Source organism: Artemia sp. Qi Xiang Cuo, chromosome 4 (assembly GCF_049724085.1).
Source record: "Artemia sp. Qi Xiang Cuo chromosome 4, ASM4972408v1, whole genome shotgun sequence".
NCBI classification, from domain to species: Eukaryota; Metazoa; Arthropoda; class Branchiopoda; order Anostraca; family Artemiidae; genus Artemia; species Artemia sp. Qi Xiang Cuo.
In genome coordinates this window covers 60950923-60966133 of record NC_142797.1, presented here as the reverse complement: position 1 = coordinate 60966133, position 15211 = coordinate 60950923, and the positions used below count along the sequence as shown (strand labels likewise).

The window sequence follows — 15211 nt, the reverse complement described above, 5'->3', positions numbered from 1 at the left end:
ATATGTCTGTTTAATTAATTTTGAATAAATTTTATCACATCCAATAAATAGCAAAGTTTTGACAAATAAATTGTAACAAATTGAAACCAAAATAAATAATACATTTTGAAATTTGAAAACAACATGATGTTAACTTTTTTGTATAGTGGCTCATAATTAATTGCACGCGTAAATTACATTATAAATAATGAATATATAAACTATATAAATAAATAAAATATATAAATAAATAATAAACAAACTTTTGGCTTCTTCGACATCTTTTTCCTTTTTCATTTTTTGTGTAGAATTGAATATTTAATCTATTTAGCTTTTTCTTCTTTTAATTTTTTTGGTTAGAACAGTTATTATATTTATATATTTTTTTCTTTTTGATTTAGTGCTTCAGTAACTCGTAATATTTCCCTCCCGATCTATAGGCCAAGGAGCCTTTTGGGGATTAGTACTGTGCATTCATATGTATGCTTAATTAATTTTGAATAAATTCAATCGCATCTAATAAGTAGAAAAGTTTAACAAAAAAATTGTAACAAATTGAAACCAAAATAAATAATACATTTCGAAATTTGAAAACAACATGATGTTAACTTTTTTGTATAGTGACTCATAATTAGTTGGACTTAGGATCCTTTGTGCGAGACGACGAGGGTTCGAATCCTAGTGCACCCAAATATTTGGTTTGAGACGGAGGTCAGTGGTGTGACTCCGTAAACCCCGCTAGAGTAAACCAAGCTTTAAATGGTTACCTGGAGAAATCTGGGGAAGGTAAACAGGAAGGGCGTGCGAAAGCACAGGTTGGCTGTCTCCCAACCCCCCATTGCACTTCCTGACTGAAGGGCCACGAAACGGAGATCAGCACCGCCGCTAGGGACTGTAAAGTCCAATGCCGTATTCTTTACCTTTACCTTTTTGTAAATTACATTATAAATAATGAACATATAAATTATATAAATAAATAAAATATATAAATAATTATAAACTATACAAAACGTTTGGCTTCTTCGGCATCTTTTTCCTTTTTCCTTTTTTGTGTAGAATTGAATATTTGATCAATTTAACTTTTTCTTCTTTTTTTATTTTTTTTTTTGGTTAGAAAAGTTATTATATTTATAATTTTTTCTTTTCGATTTAGCGGTTCAGTAACTCATAATATACCCTTCCCCTCTATAGGCCTAAGAGCCTTTTGGGGATTAGTAGCCTACTGTGCATTCATGTCTGTTTAATTAGTTTTGAATAAATTTTATCGCATCTAATAAATAGCAAAGTTTAACAAATAAATAGTAAATAATTGAAACCAAAATAAATAATACATTTTAAATTTGAAAACAACATGATGTTAACTTTTTTGTATAGTGGCTCTTAATTAATTGCAAGTATAAATTACATTTTAAATAATGAATATATAAATTGTATAAATAAATAAAACATATAAATAAATAATAAATTATAAATACATAAATTACGTTATAAATCGTCCGTTTTTCCCGAATGGAAAAGCCTCGTCTTTCTTAGAAAGGAACCAAATAAAAATCACTAACCGCACAAAACGTATATGGTGATGCCGTCGTCAAGGTCATATACAGGGGGAGTTAGAACCCCCCCCCCCCGAAATGTTTGTTCTACCCGTAGAATTGTAACAAAATGTATATAAACAAATTTTTGATGCGTTTTTTTTATTTTTTTGCTTACATTCCCCCCCCCCTCCCAAAAAAAATAACCCTCTCTGAACAAAACCCTGGTTATGGCCCTGGTTGTCGTAAGTGTATATCGCATCAAATGATACGGCTTCTTGAAATGTGGTATTTAGGCCTAAAAGGAAGGTTGAGAAGTCAATCGGTTTCATCCCATGAGTTGCAAAAAAAAAATGATTTAAAATTACTTATAAAAGTAAAATTACTAGATAAGACGGACGGATTGATTAAAATGCAGGTTACCCGACAACTTATTGACATGTTTGGTTTTCGCTGAACATGGTGGAAATGTAGTTATACATAATTATATATAAAAAGGTAGATTAATTTACTTGTGTATTCATGTCTACTGGTTAGGACTTTATTCCGGATAAAACTTAGGGTTTACGATTTTTGAAATTTAATAATTTAGATTTTTATTATTTTATGTAAAAGATGATCACCTAGATTTTCTCTACGCTTAGTTATCCCTACTAGATCTTATTTGCGTCAGTTCAAGAAAATTGGGGGTAGGGGACAAATGGATTTTTTTCAGAATCTGGGAGGAGGAGGAAATTATGTTGTTTTTTATCTTTTCAACGAAAATATGGTGGGTACTGGTGCATAATAACGACACTTCTATATACTAATGAGAGACAAAACCCGCCAGACGGGTTATTTTCAAGAGACCGCTATTGAGAAATGGAATGCAAAGCGTAGTTTTCATTGCGTTTACGATATTTAAACAGTTGTCTTTTTGGGTTTAGGAGGGGGGAGTTACCTAGGTTAGGTTAGGTTACGTATATAATATGGTATACTTTACCCCCCCCCCTCTAATGTGCAAATATATAGCCCAAATTTGTTTCTAAACTATTATATATACATCTTATTTTATTTTATTTCATTAGCAATAACTAAAGTTGACTTCTTTAGGAATGTCGTTATAACGCACCAGTACCAAAAGGTGTTTTTTTTTAAATCAAGAGGAAAGAATCTAGAGAGGGCACATGCCCCCTCCGCCTCCTCCCAATTGACGCCACTGCTATAGTCTTGCCAGTTCTGCACCATCACAATGCCAGTGCCATATCCAGTGTGGGTTTACCGCGTCTGACAAAAACCGAAAAAAGCTTCTTATTCTAATCAAACGGCCCTTGTGTTTCAGGAGCTGTTCTTAAAAAATTTGGACAATCAGTCAAACTTTAGGTTAAAAAGCGAGGTATTGAGGTGGTGGGTGGGTAACCCCCCTCATATACGGAATAATTTGTTCGTTTTAAGTTTTAATGCTGCTCCTTATACTTGCAGTTAATAAAGTTTTCTTTTATTTGATTCCTGATGGTTTTTTGAAATAATGCCAGGAAACCTGGCTCTCCCTCCAGTTAAAATTCTCTCCCCTTACGGAAATCTTCTCCGTGGAAAATTTATTCCGCGTAAAATGCCTCCCTCCGGAACATTCCCTCCGGGAAATCCCCCCATGGAGAATTTTTCCGTAAAAATACTACCCCCCAAGGAAAAATCTTCCAGATAATTCCAACCCAACTAAAAATTTCCATCGGGTTTTTCCTCTGGAACATCTCCACGTGCAAAATTGAGTAGGCAAACAGAAAGTAAGGCAAGTAAAAAGAATTTCATGTAGGAATTCTGTCAAATTCCCCCGGTTTAAAATTCAGTATCACCCCCGAAAACTTCCCTCCTCACGGAAAATTCTCCCCGTGGAAACCCAGCCCCCGCCTAAAATACCCCCCAACCCCCAAAAATGTCCGAATACTTCCCAATAACGAATACTATACATAAACAATGAACAATTTTCATAACTTACGGCCCTTTTCCCCAGGAGCTGGGAGGGGGGTAATGTTATCCCCAAAAGCATAGTTATTGGACCTTTCAACTATGCCTTAACAAAGTGGCTCTATAAAAATTTTTATCAAACGACTTTGCGGGAAAGGGGGCGTGGTAGGGAACTATCTGAACTCAAATCTTTTTGGTCACTTAAAAAGGGTACTAGAAAAGGGTACAATTTTCGTTTGAATGAGCCGTCTCCCGATATTCTTAGACCATTGGTTTGACACGATCACCCCTGGAAAGAAAAACACCTCCGTAATCTTTCTTCTGGCAGAAAATACAAAATTCCACATTTTTGCAGATGGGAGCTTGAACTCTACAGTATGGTTCTATGATACGCTGAATCTGATGGTGTGATCTTCATTAAGATTCCTTGAATTTTAGGGGGTGATTCCCTCTTTTTTCGGAAATCGGGCAAATTTTCTTAGGCATGTAGCTTTTGATAGGTAACACTAAGCTTAATGAATCTTATGTATGAATCTCAAAATAAGCAGATTCTTTTGATGTATCTATCAATATCAAATTTCCGTCTTTTGAATATTCGGTTGCTACTGGGCCGAGTCGCTCCGTACTTACAGTTCGTTACCACGACCCGTTTAAACAGTTCGTGGTAACGAACTGTAAGTAAGGAGCTATCCGGCTCAATGGTAACCGAAACTCTAAAAAACAGAATTTTGATACCAATAGATACATCAAAGGAATCAGATTTTAATTTTGATTTCAAATATATAAGTGTCATCAAGTTTAATCTTACCCATCAAATTTTACGCGCAAAATTTGGCTGATTTTCGAAAAAAGGGGGAAAGACCCCCTAAAAGTTATAGAACGTTAATGAAAACCACACCATCATATTCAGCGTATCAGAGAACCCTACTGTAGAGGTTTCAAGCTCCTATTTACAAAAATGTGAATTTTCCATTTTTTGCCAGAAGAAAGGTCACGGATGCCTTTTTATTTATTTTTTTTTTTTTTCCCAGGGGTAATTGTATTGATCCAGTGGTCCTAGAATATCGTAAGAGGGCTTATTGGAATGGAAATTAAAAGTCCTAGTGCCCATTTTAAGTGACCAAAAAATGGAGGGCAACTAGGCCCCCTCCCACGCTATTTTTTTTCCCAAAGTCACCCGATCAAAATTTTGAGATAGCCATTTTGTTCAGCATGGTCAAAATTATTATAACTATGTCTTTTAGGATGACTTAATCCCTCAAAGCCCCCAGGGGGAGGGCTGAAAGTTATGAACTTTACCCAATGTTAACATATAGTATTGGTTATTGGGAAGTATACAGACGTTTTCTGGAGGTATTTTTTCTGGTAGTGGGGGGTGGGGGTGGGTCGGGGGTTATATGGGAGGATCTTTTAATGAAAGAAGTTTTCACGGGGGAAGGGACATTGCTATGAAGGGGGTGCCGGATTTCTCATCATTATTTAAAAAAAAATCAGAAATTAAATATAAAAAAACAAGTTTTTCAACTGAAATTTTGATACCAACAGATGCATCAAAAGAATCAGATTTTAATGCTGATTTCAAATATATAAGTTTCATCGATTTTAGTCCTACCCATCAAAAGTTACGAAAATTTGGCTGATTTTCGAAAAAAGGGAGAAAGACCCCCTAAAAGATATATAACCTTAATGAAATTCACACCATCATATTCAGCGTATCAGAGAACTCTACTGTAGAGGTTTCAAGCTCCTATCTACAAAAATGTGGAAGTTTGCATTTTTTGCTAGAAGAAAGATCACGGATGCGTGTTTATTTGTTTTTTTTTGTTTTTTTTGTTTTTTTTTTCCCACGGTTGATCGTATCGACACGGTGATCTTTGATTATCATAGGTGGTCTTATTTGAGCGAAAATTAAAAGTTTTAGTGCCCTTTTTAAGTGACCAAAAAAATGTAGGGCAACTAGGCCCCCTCCAACGCACATTTTTTACTAGAGTCACCCGATCAAAATTTTGAGATATCCATTTTGTTCAGCATGGTCGAAAATATGATAACTATGCATTTTAGGATGAATTAATCCCCCGAAGTCCCGGGGGGGGGAAAGTTATGGATCTTACCCAATGTTAACATATGGTATTGGTTATTGGGAAGTATAAAGACGTTTTCAGGGGGGATTTTTTCTGGTAGTGGGGGGAGGGGTGGGTTGGGTGTAATGTAGGAGGATCTTTCCATGAAGGAAGTTTCATGGGAGAAGGGAAATTGCTATGAAGGGGGCGCCAGATTTCTCAGCATTCTTTAAAAAAAGACCAGAAATTAAATAAAAAAAAAAGTTTTTCAACTGAAAGTAAGGAGCAACATCACAACTTAAAACGAACAGAAAATATTACGTACATAATTGGGTTCGCCCCCTAGTCAATACCTCGCTCTTTAAGCCAAAGATATTTTAGTACGTTCATAAGAGCTATTTATTCTAATTAACGGCCTTTGTGATTAAGGGTCATTTTTAAAGAATTGGAACAAAATTCGAAATTTAGCTTAAAGAACAAGGTATTGACTAGGGGGCGAATTCCCTAATATACGCTTTAAGAATATATGAATATATAAGTTCGTTACGTAAGTTAATTCGTAAGTTACGTATATTTATTGCTAATAAAAACGTTCGTAAATAAAATTAAACAAGTTTCAAGAAAGCCATTTAACCAAATAAAAGTAAAATGAATTTGAAAATTTTGTTGTAATTATTCATGTACGGTGAGCCAAAATCAAAACCTGTATTAATTCAAAAACTTTAAAAATTAAGTAAAAAAAACAAGTTTTTTTAACTGAAAGTAAGGAACGACGTTAAAACTTAAAACGAACAGAGATTTCGTTTTAAGTCTTAATGTCGCTCCTTACTTTCAGTTAAAAAAACTTGTTTTTTTTTATTTAATTCAAAAAAGAGCAAAGGTCTAAGGCATACCATAAGTTTTGTTTCTTTTTTTACCAAATTCATGAGCACGGGTACGTTCGCAGGGATTCTTTGGGGGTGGCTTAATAATTTAACAAAAGAAATTGAATTAGAAATGACCAGAAATTTGAAAATTTTTGTGTTTCGGGGGGCCTAGGTCCCGACATCCCCCTACACGCGTCCCTGGCTGAGTTTCTGCTGTTAGTATAAGATAATCTCAATGTCAAACTTTTGTTTTCTAGCCTATGGCAACCTGGCAAATATTTTCAGCGCTCAGGGAAAGAAATCAGAAGCTGAATGGGCGTACAAAAAGGCTCTAAGCTACCGCACAAACATGGCCGACGTTCATTATAATTTGTAAGTATATTATTTTTAAAATGAATTCTTGGACTTGCGATACTCAGAGGGTCTAGAGGGCTTAGTGGTGTCAGTTGGGGGACAGGGAAGGGCATGTACCCCTCTAGATTTTGAAAAAAAAAAACTTTTTTGGTGTATTTTCATTGAAAACTGCATTTTTGGGTATTTTGTATCGGAGAAAGTGACAAATCTGCGCCATCTTATATTTTGAAAAATAACATTTAACCCCCCTCTAAATTTTTGTGAAATGGCTCCACTGTCTGGGCTCTTCCAATAGATATTTTTAAATGTTAAAAGGCATATCTCCAGATTGTTCCAACTTCACAAAAAAAAAACTAAAATTATTAAATCTTTTGGATCGCTATGATCTTGTAATCGAAAACAAAAATGAAAAGAGGGGCTATTTTCCTATAGTTCCGCGTTCGAAAGTGTAGTTTAATTTCATTGGTTTACATCTGTGAAGTTGTTAGTCGGTCATAAGTCGGTCACATAGGCTAGTTAATTAAATATATGCAACTAAAGGAAGCTAAATAACCTTACTTTTAAAAACCTGATAGTTCTCCAGCGGTCTATTAAGCCATCAAAAAGAACTATTTTGAGTTGCAAGATTTTTAACAACTTCTCTGTTCCCTTGAGTCTAAAGCTTGAGCTGTAGGAAAGTATTTCTTGACCGTATTCTAGTAGTAGTAATGTGCTATTTGATATCCTCTGAGTTAAATTTATATTCAAAGTAACAAGGCCGTATCCAGGAGGGTTACCCGGTTTGAACCATCCCCCCCCGAAATTTTTGACCGAGTCAAAAATAAGTCGAAAATTGGTAAAACCTAGGTAAAAATCAGTAAAATTAGTCGAAAACTGAGTTAAAAATTAGTAACCCCCCCTCCGAAAAAAAAAAATCCTGGATCCGCCCTTGAAAGTAAGCTAATTCCTTGATACTTTTTACATCTGAAACCTCTAGGACCTCTTTACTGTGAAACCTCTGAAGCATCTTAACTTAATTTAATTTTACTAGACCTTGTTTTTAGGGCATCTTAAATATGAAACCTCTTTAAATCTTTTTCTTGGTACTTCTCAACCCATTTATCTTGAAACCTCTTAAATCTGTTCCTTTTGCCTAAAAAAGAGCGAAAACTCAAACTTAATCTGTTGCATTGTTAATTAGACTATTATTTACTTCTCTGCCGAGGATTAAAATTAATATTGATAAAAAAAAACAGCAATGGTACAGTAGCAAGAAGAATCAACTTAACTGAAGCCCACTGGCTAACCCATGAAACCTCTTAAATCTTGATCGCGTATACCATTTATGCCGTTTAATTGTTATTTTTTTCTTTTTACAGAGGAATATTATACCAAGAATTGAAGAGATACGATGAAGCTATTACATCATATAAAAATGCCATCAACTACCGACCACGCATGGCAGTGGCACATCTAAACCTTGGTCTAGTCTACGCTCTTCTAGGTAAGCTGTAGGGCGAAAAATCTATTCACAGTGACACTTGCAGATCCAGGGGGCCGGGGGGATCCTCCCCCCAAGATTTTTCTGTCGCCCCTTTTTGGTCAATTAATTTGTCAATTATTGGCACATTTGTCATACTGGGCCCCCGAAAATTTTGTTCATTGGCACCCTTGTCACATTGCCGCCCCTCCCAAGATTTTGCTCTAGATCCGCCCCTGCACAGTGAGGTAAGGTGTTTATTCCTCGTTCAAATGAAGAATTTATTTTAGAAGAGGGGAACTACGTCCTGGAAGGGGGATTAAAAAAGTCTGTTTGACAGAACTGAAGCCCCCCCCCCCTCCCGATCGCTGATGCTGAATTCAACATTGATTTTTATTTTCCAATCATGGAATTGATTGAGTAATAAATTTGAAATTGGTCAATTAAGTGCAGTGGAACATCCATTTTTCTTATGGGGGATCGTGTGCATTATGTATACATCAAGGAAGAGGTTGGGATGGATTCAGCCCAGGCAGTTTTTCTTCCCTCCCCAGACCTGAAACATTATTCTTTTTTGGTCGTCTTATCGAAAAAACACCCTGCTTTTGGTGTTTTCATTTGAAAAATAGAAAAATTGCAAAATTATCCGCCCCCCTCCCTAGATTTTGAAAAACACATTTTGCTCCACTCTACGTTTTCATGTATTGAAGCCCCTGGTGAAAACTAGTGTTTTGAAGTTTATTGGTTCTCTTTTGATTATGTTGCAATACCTGTAAATTATGTAAATCTATAAAAAAATAAACCTATAAAATAAATAAATAAATTTATAAGAATTGTGTAAATTTATAAAAAATAAAAATGTATCTGCGTTAAAAGTGATAATTTTAGAATTGGTTAAAAATTACCTAAGATGCTTTTTATTTTGCTTATGCGAAATAATCGCCAGGTTCCTTTTTTGTTCTCATGTTATTAATTAATTTTCCAATTCTTCAGATCATCTTAGCGTTTTGAAAAAAAACAAACAATAGTCGAGCTTCTAATTTATGTGGGGTCTGTAAGGGGTTCTTAAAAAAAAAAATGCATTGAAATTTGCCGCTAGTATTCAAAGTTTATTATTGATACTCAAACACAAGCAGGAACACTAAGAGCCTTTTCGTACGATGAAGTTAGTCATAGTCACGTTCACGGGCTTTCTGTTGTTGTGAACAAATGTAGACCGAATTTTGTTAGACGAGAACAAATGTAGACCGAATTTTGTTATTGTATAGGAAAGGCTGTGGCAAGATGCAAAATGTTGTGTAAGCTTTTGTGCCATTACAATTATGGCGTTTGAATCAAGTCCCTTATATATTATTTTTTATATTTTATATAATATATAATAAAAGTTTTATCGTCAGATGACCAGCCGAGGCGACGGATACAGTAAAGCCCAGGTTTGAAATACCATTTGATGCGAAAGGTACTACCAGCCTCTTGGTTTTTCTGTGTGGGAGTATCCATTAAAAAAAAATAATAAATAAAAAAAAAAAAAAAAATGAGTGAAAATGTGCTTCCAATAATCTCATTGTTCATTAATGCTGCAGCTAGCTAGGATACCAGTGGTATTGTAGCCTACCATATTTCATCTGTTATTTAGTTTACGGCACAGGCACATCCGACCTGAGAAACTTGCTGTGCTTAGAAATAAAAAAAGAAGATGGATCACTGAGTGCTTTTGTTTTGACATCTGTGGACATAATGAGATGCAATCTAAGTCAATGAAGGAAACACTTAGATTGCTTTCATAGATATAAAACAAGATCTAGGCTATTCACTTTCGAAACTTTGCCTTTTTGCGCAACTTCAAAGCCCTCCCCCTGTAACTTGCCTAGATGTGGCCATTCCACTTTTAAAAATTCACAAGTACAAAAAAGAAGTTTTGGGGATATTCCCAGTAACAGCTTTTTTCAGAATTTGACTGAAAAAAACTGCAAAAATTAAAGTTTCTGTGTCGAGGGGTCGTCTACTTTCTTAAATCGTTTACACCAGGTGACGCACGCAACGTGGGGTGGAGGCGTGCTTTACGTGGTGTTAAGTTGGCTTTGCCTGCCGCAAACAGACCTGACATACGGGAAGTTGAGCAGAGATCATTGTACTGGTTTGCATATGATTATATTTTGCAACATCTAAGGATGACGAATCTCAGATATATTGTTTCCCTTGATTTTAGAAAACTTTCAGAGTAAAACCCTTGGTTTTATAACTAATTAAAATTTTATTTCTAGTTTTTTGTTCTTTTTCCAGTTAAATTCTAAAAATTAGGAATCAGACGGCAGGAAATGCAAATCTGGCCTGTAATTTTTAGATGCGTATGTGTCGGAATAACTTCTTCTGTTCTACATGGCCATCTGTCATTCGAAAACACAGTTATGAAAACATTGATATCAATGGGAAGGAAAGTCATTTCTGTCTTTAACCAATTCTTCTACCCCCTCCAACACTAGGAACTTGAAACTCTCCCCTCTCCTCGCCACCATGTTAGTGGTGTCACAAATATCTTGGGAGACAAATGGTATCACTTCCGCGGGGGCTAGCCCCTTATAACTAATAGGTGTAACATTATACGAAAAAGGTTTATCCCCTAAATTATTACTTTTTTAATAATAATTCATATCTCAATTTGACTTTTACTAAAAAAACTCAAATTTTTTTTCACTTTCGATTTGGTTGTTTTCACACATTACTTTAGCTCTTTTTGTCTTTTAAATTCTGTTGAATTTTGTTTTGTAATGTTATTAAGTTTCTGTTTAATTCCTTGAAGATCGGACTTGTTTGAAGATCGGACTTGTCCATTGTCGGACTTGTTTGAAGATCGGACTTGTTTCTGTACCATTTTAGTTTTTGTTTTTAATACAATTGGCCTCATATCTGATATTCTATTTAGCAACGAATACCATTCTAGGGGAAAAGGAGGAGGCTGTAGAAGTGTACTTGAAATGTTCTAAAATAGATGGCTCTGGTCTGAAAGACCCTCGAACACACGAATCTACGAAAATATCTGCGCTATTTAATCTAGGAAGATTATATGCTGACGAAGGACTACATCACAAAGCCATTGAAGTATACAGTGATGCCATTCATAAAATGCCAAGTCACTATCAACCTCAGGTGAGGAATCAGCTCTTACGTTTAGTTTTGTACTTATTTCATCTATTTGAATTTCACAGAAGCTCTATCTCAAGTAAGGAATAAGGAATTACCTCTTGTTATTCTTACTTAAAGCTCTGTATCGTAAAGGGTCACAGTGAGCTCTTGAGCATCAGCACAACGAAGAAAGTTCTTGATCTCTTGTCTACAGTGTCAGTTCTTGAGCACTTAAAGCTAATAAATCTAGTGTTGTAAACATCTTTTGTAATTATTTTGTATTTTGTGATTATAGTTTCGTAATTATTTCATCTATTTAAATTTCACAGAAGCTCTACCTCAAGTAAGGAATTGGGAATTAATTCCTTACTAGGAATTTCTTGTTATTCTTACTTAAAGCTCTGTATCGTAAAGGGCCACAATGAGCTCTTGAGCTCTTCAGCACAACGAAGAAAGTTCTTGAGCTCTTGTCTATAGTGTCAGTTCTTGAGCACTTAAAGCTAGTAAATCTTGTGTTGTAAATATCTTGTCCTTTCAGATCAATTTACAGCCGTAAGTTTGGTGCGAAATATTTCAGGTGGGAACATTAACCTTTTAGGACTTATTGGGCGTAAAGAGTGAGTAACCCCCTAAATACATATCCGAAAAATCTTCCAAAAAATTGGCCATCCCTAGGAATGAGTACGTAGCCATTCTATGGCCCGAACTTTCGTGAAGTTTTGGAATGGGTTGTTCAAACAATATTTTTTTCTCTATGGCCTAGGACACCTAATCAATAAGTAATATTCAGTATCAATTATCTATATTTTTTTAGAAGACCGTTTTCATATAATGTGTCATTTTTTCATATAATTTACCTTTTTCTGTGACCTTGTTTGAAATTACCGCCACTCCTAAAAAAGATCTTGGGCATATACCTGCTCCAGTAAAACTTAATATAAATAGAAATATTTTTTTATAAGAATACTGTCTTTATAGAAGTTTAGTTTAATGGGAATATTTTTTCAGCAGTATTATCCATTTTCATATTAAAATTTAAAATAATATTGATTTACTTGTTCTTGACAGTCTGTTGAAACCATAGATGCATCTTGAACATTTTTTGAACGGTCTGTTGAAATTATAGATGCTTGTAACTAAAGTGTTTATGATGAAATCTAGAAGAAAACGTCCAAATTACAAAAACTCTTACTATTTTTTTTTTTTTTTCAGAGCTTATATAATATGCTTGGGGAAGCCTATTTCAAGCTTGATCAGTTAGAGGAAGCAGAATATTGGTATAAGGAAGCATTGCGGGTAAAACCTGATCATATACCAGCTCATTTGACATATGCCAAACTTCTTGCCCGTCAAGTAAGATTCTTTGGTTATTTTTCCTTCAAAAGTATTAATTTTTTTTTATTTTTATATATGACTTCTCATGGTTACAGTTGCAGCCAGTCACAATATTTATTTCCTAAGTGAGAATATCATATGCGCAAAATCCTGGAAATAGAGAAAAATTAATCCAGAAATGTTCTTCAAAAGCGCATCCAGGATTTTCGTTGGGGGGGGGGGGTGAGTTTTACTTATTTTTTAGGGGGGAGGTTTACAAAAAAAAAAACTAAAAAAACGCATACAAAATTTGTTTATGTCCATTTTGTTACGTTTTAACGAGTCAGACAAACCTTTCGGGGGGGGGGGGGCTTAAACCGAGTACCCCCTCCCCCCCCCCCCTGGATACGTCCTTGATGTTCTTAAAGGTTCGACCCGAGACCTCAGAAATTTCCTATTTATGATTTTCTGTGATTTACTGTAAATTTTCATTCCAGGTTTTTTATATATGCTTATCAGGGCCACACTTAAATAGGTTACAATTAGTGACGTACGTGTGGGATGGGGGATCTTATTCAAATTATTAAATAAAACTTGTTTTATTATTCCCCCTCCCCCAAAAACATCTGTGTACGTTCCTGGTCAGAATAAGGATTTACTAAGTAGGAATACCATGGGCGCACACTCCTAAAATTGAGAAAACAGAATAAAGAAACGTTCTGAAAGATATGGTCGTGGCTCCCCCCCCCCCCTCTGAAAGCCTAAGTTTTCATGAATTTCCGGGGCGTCGTATTCAAATCAGAAAATAATTTTTTTATCCCCCCCCCCCAAAAAAAAAAAAATCTCACGTACGTTAACATGTCCTCTAATTAGGAATACTATATGCACGCAATCCTAAAATTAAGAAAAATGAATCAAGGAAAGTTCTTAAAGATGCGGCCCCGGACCATTAAAATACAATATAGTTATGGTTCCCTCTGTGATTTACAGTAAATTTTCATAGCAGGGCCGTATCCAGGATTTTTGTTCGGGGGGGGGGGTATACAAAATAACACATGAATTTTGGAGGGTCAGACAAACATTTCAGGGGGGTAAACCTAAATACCCCCTGGATATGGTCTTGTTTCATATAATTAGCCTCTTTGTTTAGCGTGATTTGGATTTGGTCCATCTAAAATGTTGCCCCTCGCCCCTCTCAATTGACGGTCTTGATCGGAGCCCGCTAATCAAAGGTTAAAAATAGCCTTTTTAATGGCAAGTTAAAAAATAGATTTTAATTAGCCTGTATTTGCAGCACAAAAACTCTTTTTTTTGCTGCATAAAAAAGAGCACAAAAGACACATTTGAAAATATGAATTTGTGGAAAAGGACTTGGTGATGATCCCTTTCTAAAAAAAACTAATAGAACAATAGAAAAAACTAATAGAAAAAAAACTCTTCTAAAAAAAACTAATAGAACATCAGAAGTAAATTATTTTGGAATGTCTCATACCTTGGACCTCAACGTTTCAGAAACTTTATTGTCCTTTTTTGTAATATCCTATAACTTTGATTTAAGCATCGATTGAGGAAGTCTGAAAGAACCCTAGTCTGAAGAATAAAGCTGCTCTTGTGGAACTAAAATATTGCGTGCAGTGAAGCGATTAAACTGTAAATATTATTGACCGCTGAAACTCCAAAATCCCTTTGCGGAATAATTCTGTTCCCCTCTTTCTCCATGTTGTGTATAAAATTATGTATTTTATTTTAGCTAGATCATCGAACCTCAACCATTTTGTGTCAAGACCCCCCTAAAATGGTCTAAAACTAATTCGCGATCTTCTTAAATTAAATAGTTATTTGAGTTTAATTATGAGTTTTATCTAGAGTGTCTAATTTTCTCATTAGTTATTGATTGATACGTGTTAATTAATTTTATGTTCCCCTTGTGCGTATATTTGATTCAAGTATATTAGCCAATAAATAAAAGGCTATTCGCATACGAGTGTTTAAGTATATGTATAAGTGTTTAAGTTTACAGTGCGCCTCCTTTCTACGGGGTTAAATAAAAAAACAAGTTTTTTTTTAACTGAAAGTAAAGAGGGACATCAAAACGAACGGAAATTATTCCATATATTAAAGGGGCTGTACCCTCCTCAACGCCTCGCTCTTTACGTTAAAGTTTTTTATTGTTTAAAAAAATAAAGTTGTGAGACAGGGTCAAACTTTAGCGGAAAGAGCGAGGCGTCGAGGAGGGGATCCTTTTATATATGGAATAATTTCTGTTCGGTTTTAATGTCCCTCCTTACTTTCTGTTAAAAAAAAATTGTTTTTTTATTTAATTTCTGAACGTTTTTTAATTAATGCAGCTTTGATTTTGGCTCACCGTACATGAATAATTAAAACGAAATTTGCATGTTAATTTTACTTTTTTTGGCTAAATGGGTTTTTCGAAATTTTGATCTGACGTAACTGACGTAACGAACTTCAATATTCGTTTATTTTTATAACGTATATTAGGGGGTTCGCCCCAGATTCAATACCTCGCTCTTTACGCTAAAGTTCAAATTTCGCTCCAATTCTTTAAGAATGACCCCTTAA

General features: G+C 35.0%; 1 protein-coding gene and 1 long non-coding RNA gene across 2 annotated transcripts in view; one reads left to right on the top strand and one right to left on the bottom strand.

The window, feature by feature from the left end:
• Positions 1–15211, top strand: part of LOC148953300 (protein O-mannosyl-transferase TMTC2-like) — a 137911-nt gene that overhangs the window by 85844 nt on the left and 36856 nt on the right. The window contains exons 5-8 of the mRNA XM_089088472.1: positions 6639–6753; positions 8094–8218; positions 11136–11341; positions 12530–12670. Coding sequence (XP_088944598.1) covers positions 6639–6753; positions 8094–8218; positions 11136–11341; positions 12530–12670 — 587 coding nt within the window. The remainder of the gene's footprint in view (positions 1–6638; positions 6754–8093; positions 8219–11135; positions 11342–12529; positions 12671–15211) is intronic.
• LOC148953301 (uncharacterized) overlaps positions 1–15211 on the bottom strand; it is a 55474-nt gene that overhangs the window by 17909 nt on the left and 22354 nt on the right. The gene's annotated exons all lie outside the window — the stretch shown is intronic.